The sequence below is a fragment of the Pseudorasbora parva genome, chromosome 6 (assembly GCF_024679245.1).
Source record: "Pseudorasbora parva isolate DD20220531a chromosome 6, ASM2467924v1, whole genome shotgun sequence".
In the NCBI taxonomy this organism is placed as follows: domain Eukaryota; kingdom Metazoa; phylum Chordata; class Actinopteri; order Cypriniformes; family Gobionidae; genus Pseudorasbora; species Pseudorasbora parva.
In genome coordinates, this window is record NC_090177.1 from 1,549,983 (window position 1) to 1,559,470 (window position 9,488).

General features: G+C 43.9%; 1 protein-coding gene across 1 annotated transcript in view; it reads left to right on the forward strand.

Moving 5' to 3' along the window:
- nfxl1 (nuclear transcription factor, X-box binding-like 1) overlaps window positions 1-7,110 on the forward strand; it is a 39,129-nt gene extending 32,019 nt beyond the window's left edge. Inside the window, exons 14-22 of the mRNA XM_067445354.1 lie at window positions 437-528; window positions 850-871; window positions 2,157-2,294; window positions 2,400-2,566; window positions 2,658-2,727; window positions 3,281-3,385; window positions 5,587-5,673; window positions 6,461-6,514; window positions 6,639-7,110. Coding sequence (XP_067301455.1) covers window positions 437-528; window positions 850-871; window positions 2,157-2,294; window positions 2,400-2,566; window positions 2,658-2,727; window positions 3,281-3,385; window positions 5,587-5,673; window positions 6,461-6,514; window positions 6,639-6,842 — 939 coding nt within the window. The 3' untranslated portion in view covers window positions 6,843-7,110. The remainder of the gene's footprint in view (window positions 1-436; window positions 529-849; window positions 872-2,156; window positions 2,295-2,399; window positions 2,567-2,657; window positions 2,728-3,280; window positions 3,386-5,586; window positions 5,674-6,460; window positions 6,515-6,638) is intronic.
- Window positions 7,111-9,488: the final 2,378 nt, after the last annotated feature.

The following is a 9,488-nucleotide window of genomic DNA, read 5'->3' on the forward strand; positions in this document are numbered from 1 at the left end:
TCCTATTCCTAAACTTGAGCAGCTCGTCTCCTCAGTCCCCAGACGTTTGCAGACTGATATAAAAAGAAGAGGGGATGACACACAGCGGGAAACACGGCCACGGCACAACTTTTCAGAGATGTGTTGATGCCATTAAACGTATTTCTCCTTAAAATGAAACATTTTATCAGTTTAAACATTTGATATGTCATCTATGCTGTATTTTGAATGAAATATTGAAATGTGAAACTTCCACATCATTGCATTCTGTTTTTATTCACAATTTATACAGAGTCCCAACTCTTTTGGAATCGGGTTTGTTCATAATAATACACCAAAAACACTGCTGGAGAGAGTTTTTGTCAGTTTCAGTCTTGAATGGTCAAATCTCGCATCTGAATCTGGTGTCGTCCTCTCTCTCTCTGTGTGTGTGTGTGTGTGTGTGTGTGTGTTTTAGGCTCTGCTGGCGGGTCCATGGGAGCAACCCTCGACTCCTGCTTTTGTGCGCACGGCTCTACCGTGTCCGCCCTGCCTGGTGGCTATACCGACGTAAGGAACACACAAACACACACACACACGCACTGCAGGCGGCACTGTGTGTTCGTAGGTTTGCTGGGAAAGCATGTGTTTGGCAGTGTTTGTTGTAGGGTTTTGAGCACATATGGCACACACACTCTCGTCCATCTTAGCCAAAAGTATGTGTATGTGTTTGCGTGTAATTTAAACTTTCTTTTAAATGGTGATTTAAAGTAATTATATGTGTGTGAGTGTGTGTTTAAAGTGAGTCCAACTACAATAGATGATGTCATTGTGTGTTGCCGCTGGATCAGGAGCGTGACTGAAAACCTTGTGTGTTGTGTTTCTTTACAGAGCCTGTCTGGGAGAACATGAGGTACATGCGCGCACACACAAACACACACTCACACACACACACACACTCAAGCTGAGGTCTCATCCTTCAGATAAAGGACTGCTTAACATTATTGACACATTGTAGTGATAAAGAGACACTGATAAATGTGTTATATAGACACACACACTTCAGTGTGTTAGAGGTGTTCTGGAGACCAGACCCCAGACAAACCCGATCTCACACACACACATACAGACACGTGTTTGTTTTTGTGACACATGGGGACTCTCCATAGGTGTAATGGTTTTTATACTGTACAAACCATATTTACTATCCCCTTACACTGCCCCTAAACCTACCCATCACACACACACACACACACACACACACACACACACACACACACACACACTGCCCCTAAACCTACCCATCACACACACTGCCCCTAAACCTACCCATCACACACACACACACACACACACACACTGCCCCTAAACCTACCCATCACACACACACACACACACACACACTGCCCCTAAACCTACCCATCACACACACACACACACACACACACACACACTGTCCCTAAACCTACCCATCACACACACACACACACACACAAACTGCCCCTAAACCTACCCATCACACACACACACACACACACTGCCCCTAAACCTACCCATCACACACACACACACACACACTGCCCCTAAACCTACCCATCACACACACACACTGCCCCTAAACCTACCCATCACACACACACACACACACACACACACACACACACACACACTGCCCCTAAACCTACCCATCACACACACACACACACACACACACACACACACACACACACACACTGCCCCTAAACCTACCCATCACACACACACACACACACACACACACTGCCCCTAAACCTACCCATCACACACACACACACACAGCGCCCCTAAACCTACCCATCACACACACACACACACACACTGCCCCTAAACCTACCCATCACACACACACACACACACACACAGCCCCTAAACCTACCCAACACACACACACACACACACACACACACACACACACACACACACACACACATTCTGCATTTTTACTTTCTCATAAAAACTCCTCCTGTGTGATTTATAAGCCTTTTGTAAAGTGGGGCCATGGGTAATGTCCTCATATTTCACCCTCTCCTGTAATACCTGTGTCATACCCATGGCATTATACACATTTGACTTCATACACAAATTAAGACTTTGATCATATGTTTACGATTCGTTAACAGCTGCAGGAGTAATAGTGTGTGTGTGTGTGTGTGTTGAAGGTGAGTGCGGTTCCGTGTCACGCTCGTGGCCCGTTCTCCTGTGGCCGGCCCTGCGGACGAGCTTTAGTTTGTTCTAACCATACCTGCAGTTTGGAGTGCCATCATGTGACCGCTGTGCCACATTCAGAGAAAACTAAGGTAGGTCACATGACCCTCTGCCCCTGCTGCCACTATTATTAGGATGATTTGGCTTTAGTGTGTGTGTGTGTGTGTGTGTGTGTGTGTGTGTGTGTGTGTGTGTAGGCCGGTCCGGAGTGTGTCCAGTGTGAGGAGGGATGCTCTAAGCCCCGCCCCTCAGGCTGCCCCCACCCATGTGCCCTGCCCTGTCACCATGGCAACTGCCCGCCGTGTACGATGATGGTCCGCCAGCGCTGTCACTGCAAGATGTCCAACCTGTACATCGAGTGTGTGTGAGTGTGTGTGTGTGGCACGCCTCCGACACGAGACATTACACACGTTCTTGATGATATGTGCAGTAATGAGTGTGTGGATGTTTTGTAGGAAGTTCACGTCTGCTGATGAACAGGGCAAACATCTGCTGACCTCCTGTCAGAACCAGTGTCCCAAACAGGTGAGAGTGTGTGTGTGTGTGTGTGTGAGTGAGAGACTGACTGAGTGTGTGTGTGAGTGAGAGACTGACTGTGAGTGAGAGACTGACTGTGAGTGAGAGTGTGTGTGTGAGTGACAGTGTGTGTGTGAGAGAGTGTGTGTGTGTGTAGTTAGGAGGCTTTTGCTCGTGTGTGTGTGTGTGTGAGTGAGTGTGTGTGTGAGTGAGAGACTGACTGTGTGTGAGTGAGAGACTGACTGAGAGTGTGTGTGAGTGAGAGACTGACTGTGAGTGAGAGACTGACTGTGAGTGAGAGTGTGTGTGTGAGTGACAGTGTGTGTGTGAGAGAGTGTGTGTGTGTGTGTAGTTAGGAGGCTTTTGCTCGTGTGTGTGTGAGTGAGTGTGTGTGTGAGTGAGAGACTGACTGTGTGTGAGTGTGTGTGAGTGAGTGAGTGAGAGACTGAGTGTGTGAGAGTGAGTGTGTGTGTGTAGTTAGGAGGCTCTTGCTTGTGTGTGCGTGTAGTTAGGATTTGTGTGTGTGTTAAGGATCCTCACGCTCGTGTGTGTTTGTGTGTAGTTGTGCTGTGGGCATCGCTGTAAGCTGCTGTGTCACGCCGGTGAATGCGATCAGAGCTGCAGTCAGAGAGTCAAGATCAAGTGTCCCTGCAAGAGGATTAAAAAGGTACACACACACACACACACACACACACACACAGAGATAATATACCAGAGCTGAGGCTGAATCGGGTCCTGATCCGGCTTGGGTTTCCACAGCCTACTGTACGCTTACGATGGGCGTGGGGTAGCGATCGACGGCAGACACACACACACACACACACACACACACACACACACACACACACGGCTCGGCATGTGGATGTTTGGCACATGAAGACAAGCTTTGAGCCAAGATTTAGGAGAAGCACATGCAGGTGACGATTCTATTTCAGCCAATCAGCGCACTGCAGTGAGTGTAGCTCCGCCCTTTAGCACCGGCCTGCTGTGTTCACACTTGTAGTTCGGTTCGTTTGGTCCGGACCAAAAAACAAAAACAAAACATATAGTCCTGGGGCCTGTACCATGATGGTAGTTTAACAAACTCAGGGTTAAAGGATTAGTTTCGAGTTGACAAAACCAAACCATTGTATTAAGGCTTTGTTGGTCCCATGATGCTGATCATCAGCTTTCTTTGTCAACTCAGGCTTTGATCCTGACTTCAGGAGTTTAGCTGTGACATCAGCAGTGAACAGCCAATCACACGCTGTGGAACTGAGATTCACTTCTCGCGAGACAATCAGTGAGATTAATTTCTCTCTTCTGCAGAATATTGCATGATTGAAAAATATTAAGAATAAAAAATAAAAAAAAATACACAGCAAGAAGAAAAGCTGTTTATGAAAGAGGACAACTTTAAGAAAAAATTGTATACGTCAATGCAAGTAAAAGTTATGAAGTTAGTTTAGTTGATATAGAGAAAATTAAACATTTAAGCTCAGTGAGCATCTTTTTTTTATAGGCTATTTTTATTTATTGATTTTAAAACTTTGTCCATATGACTTTATGCAGGTGATGTTATTTATATGACTTATGTATTAATTTTAACAAAGTGCCTATTAATGATTGATTAACTAAAATGATAAATGTGTAATTGATTTAAGGTATAATAATTACATAAATTATAACTAAATCATTCAAAATTAATATTATTATAAATAAGCATTGTTAAAAGCAAGACGCTGTAGTCTTTAAAAACCATTTGCTATGTAATGACCTTTAATTTGGAGCAGAAACAGGGGGAGTGGCTTTACTGCATCAGAGGTGTGTCACTTTACTCACAGCTGATTGGCCCAATTTCAGTTTGAGATCTCTAATCCAGAACATAACCTGCCCTGGAGCAGGTTAGCCGTGGAGCATAAGTTACTATGGCGATGAACACAGCTAAAAGCCAAACCACTTTAATGGTACCTAAAACCCAGGATTGGCACAAACTAAGCTTAAACAAATCAGGCTAGCCAGCTAAACCAGCTTCATAGTACAGGCCCCTGGTCCGCTCAGCGTTCACACTGGCATTTATAACAGCGGCCCTAAAGTTACCGACGGCACAGGGAGACGCTCGCAACCTGATTGGTCGGCTTATATGAGGTATATCTCGCTTACCGAACATTCAAAACAACGCTGTGTGCTGATTAAACGCCATCATTTAATGCGTGAACATATGGCATTATTATTACCCGCTGGGAACTCATGAAGAGCTCATCAAATGTTCAAAACATTCAAAACAGCAGCAGGATTTCCTCCGTTGTGCAGAAGAGAGACGGCCGTCCTGTCGTCTGGACCGACTGATGGCCAACAGGTGCTCTGATGAGAAGAGCCAGGTCTGCTTTTTGTGGTTTTTTTTTTAGCATTTTCGAAACATGTCGGACCAAATATTGATGAGGCTCTTCCTCGTTGCTCTACGTTTGCCCTCTAACGTTAATGTTACTCATTCTGGATACACCGATCTTTCCGCGTCGTCAAATCAGCTGACTATGCGTCGCATCTTGTGACATCACGTCCTGTTTTTGGTTCGTCTACATGTCTTCGGTCCGTGTGGCGTTCATATATCAATCGAACCGCACCAGAGTTCGTCTGGAAGCGGACCGAGACCCGTCTCTTTAGCGCTCTCGGTCCGCTGGTTTGGTGCGCTCCAGGGTTCAGATGACAGCGTTCACATATGTTCAAATGAACTGCACTAACCGAGCAATCGCACCAGGGGTCGTTTTAATCCAACCAAACATGACAAGTGTGAACGCACCCTTAATCTCACAGGTGTTAATAACCCTGGGTTACCTGTGTTTAATACACACGTACACACACATAAATAGTTTTTTTTGTTTGTTTTAGGATTTCCCCTGTTCTCGAGTGAGGCTGGAAAATGAGCTGGTCTCGTGTGACGAAACGTGTCGAGAGCTACAGAAGAAACATGCAGAGGTAACCCCACACACAGACGCACACGCGTTTGTTTTTGTGACATATGGGGACATTCCACAGCCGTAATGGTTTTTATACTGTACAAACTGTATTTTCTATCACCTTACACTACCCCTAAACCTACCCATCACACACACACACTCACACACACACTCACACACACACTCACACACACACTCACACACACACTCACACACACACTCACACACACACTCACACACTCACACACACACTCACACACTCACACACACACTCACACACACACACACACACACACACACACACACACACACACACACACACACACACACTGCCCCTTTACTTTCTCATAAAAACTCCTCCTGGGTGATTTATAAGCCTTTTGTAAAGTGGGGCCATGGGTAATGTCCTCATATTTCACCCTCTCCTGTAATACCTGTGTCATACCCATGGCATTATACACATTTGTGTCCTCATATGTCACAAAAACATGCCCACACACACTCACACACACACACACAGAGCTGTTATTGCTGTGTGAATGTGTCGAGCGACACAGGAACTGTTGTCATGGAAAAGGGCCATAAAATGCACTGCTGGGTCATTGGTTCTTTTGGCTCAAACAGAGAGTGTGTGAAACTTTAAAACGACACACACACACACACACACACACGCACTTTTCCAACACAGTTGAGGGTTAATGGACACATTCCATTTCTCACATTCACACACACCATCAGCTCAGTGGAAAACAATTCATTAGTAAACTGTGTGTGTGTGTGTGTGTGTGTGGGTGTGTGTGTTTCAGGCTTGTGCAGCAGAGGAGAGAGCCGCGCTGGAAGGAGAAATAAGAAAACAGCAGGTGAGACGAGAAGCGGATGAATATGAAATATGATCTGAAGAGCTGCTTATGATATTTAGCTCATATTTGGGCGGGTCGGCGAGTATCGTATTATCGTGTGTGTGTGTGTGTGTGTGTGTTTCAGGCTGAACTGGAGGCGTTTGAGAAACGACAAAAAGGACGAAGGAAGAAGAACAGAAAAGTCACAGAGGTGGAAACTGAGGAAGGGGTGTGGCATAGATATAAGCTCCGCCTCCTGATGCCCATCTGTGGCATCCTATTGGCTGTAGCAGCATTCTATCTGCTGCAACTGACCAATGAGGTGACGGACGGAGAGAGTGGCCACTAACGCTCGTGGCTTGCGAACGCTCCTGAATGTCACGCTGATTTCTGGAGTCTCTCTGTTTATTACCCGTTAAGGACACTTGTGTAGCTCTTAACGACACTAGCTGTGTTCGTGTCTACTTTTGATTTAGTCTTTATTTCGATGTTTGACAGTGAAAACTGATTTTCTAATAGCGTGTGCCTCACTTTAATTACAACTGTGAAGTTCATGTAAGCGCCATGGACAAGTGTCCGTGACATTTCCCAAAATAAAGACTTCCTGAGACTTTAAATCTGTGTCGGCCGACTCCTTTAAACGCCGCGTTTACACTGCAGGTCTTGATGCACAATTCCGATTTGGTGACTTTATCCGTTTTTTTTTTAGGGCTGTTTCGAATGCCATTTTTTGAGCTTCGAAGCTTAGGTGGCAATCAATATCGAATATTCGAAGCTTCGGTGGGTGGGGCTAAATATATAATAATAGTGTCGGTTTGCATTTGTATCATCTTTCACGACTTCACGTTTCACTCTTCGGCATCGTAAATGTGTTGCGGCAGACCCAGTGGAGTGCAGTGTTGCGTTTGGTGCAATATGATCAGGTGGCACACATTCTTTAAATATTAATAAACATTTAATAATCTTTTAAATAGAACAGTTTCCGGTACGCATTACACGGGCAGGTTTATGCTCCGAAAACGGAGAGTGCACAAGTGATACAAAACACAAAGTCTGTTGAGAGCAAGAACTTTAATAAGGTATTATTTGTTTTTTTATTTTATTTGATTGGGACAGTGCATGTTAATGAACACAACATGGAGTACATGCATGTAAACATGCCGGATTGTAGCCGAGGGCTAATTTCCATCCGTAGTCCCACGAGCTAAGGTCACATAGCTCACAAAAACAACCGTTATCAAATGTCCTATAAACTATATTTACATAAGAATCAAAAGTTATTTAGTCATCAGAAATACATCCATATGCACATGACGAAATACAAAAGTTAAAATACAACGCAACATACTCACTAATGTGTGCAACTTTGGTTTGCCCATAACCATTTTTTTAATTGGACTTTGAACAAACTGTATGTAGGGCATTCTCTCAATGTTAGAGGAAGACTATTCCACATGTTCCCACCTCGGACAGACAGGACTGTCTGTCCAAAGGTGGTATACCTGTGGGGTATTATCAAGTCTCCTCTGGTGGAGGCGCGCGTGGTCCTTTGTGAAGAATCTTTAGTTTTGATAAAGTTAAACGAACCTTTCTTTAAAACAAATGAATCCCAAAACAGAAATTAAATTAGTAACACACAGTGATTTCAATGAACTGTAATAAATAAAGAACACGGTAGCATGCTTATAAACAGTTGAATAAGAATAAATGAATTGTTTTTAAAATGACACAAAATGTAAAATATATTACAATTAGTTTTATTCTATTTAAGGGATTTATTTTGTCTTATTCTGACTTTTTGTTAATTTAAATCTTTAAAATGTGCGATGCTTTTATTGAAAGCATGTTGCGGTGTTTTTTTTAAATGTATTATTATTATTTCAAGCATGAGTGAGAATGAGTCCGCGACGGAAGTCACGTGTTGAAAAAAAAAAAAACGAATATTCGAATCTCAAAACTGAAAATCGAATGCCACCTCACCGAACGAATATTCGAATATTCGATTATTCTAGTACAGCCCTATTTTTTTTTTTGACGACCCGCTTACATCATCTTTTAAAGCGACCCGTATCCGATATTTGAATTTACACTATACCCTGACCAAACAAACAGCCTAAAGGCCCTTTCACACCGCACGCGTGACGAAAATGCGAAACGAATACGCGAATATTTCACGTCAAAACCATCCACATCAGCCGCGACACGAATTTGCGACGTTTCAGAGCTCCAACATTACAAAACATTGGCTGCGTCAGCTGAGACAACACGGACGCTTCATCATTCGGTGAAGACGAGCTTTAAGCCCCGTTCCCACCGCCAGCGAGTTTGTCACTGCATGTCGCCGGCGCCAGAGATTCATGTCGCTTGTGGGCGTTCCCACTACGGGTTGCATATAAACGTCATTAAATAGTACCGTTTTTATTACTAGTGTTTTGCAGAACAGAGAAAGTTATTAGAATACATACACACTAGGGGTGTAGCGATACGTTTTAACAACGATTCGATTCGTATCACGATTTGAGGTTGTCGATGCGATTCAAGGACGATATTGGTTCATTTAAAACAATACGATTCAGTAACTTTTTCGCCAAAAATTTTAATCAGTGTGACTGAAATAAATACGTGCAGGTGAAGTTTCTTTTAAGGGAACCAGATATAAATTAATTATGGATATAAAACAAGTAAAGAATTAATGGCAAATGTGTTCACATTTATTTGAATAAAGTGCAACCAACAGTTTAGGCTGAATTAACAGGAAGTTAACCTTTTCTGCTCTCATTTTCAAAAAGTACAGTATAGCCCCTTTCACACTGCGATTCCGGCAAACACACGGATAATGCGATCCTACATTTGTTCCCGGGCCGCTAGATTTGGTCCATTCACACTGCCAGCGAAATACCGTAATATGTGCGCTTTCACACACAGCCCGTAACGGTCCCGGGTCGAGTTGACACGTGACATCCTTATGTGACGTATAACGGCGAGCGATCTCCGC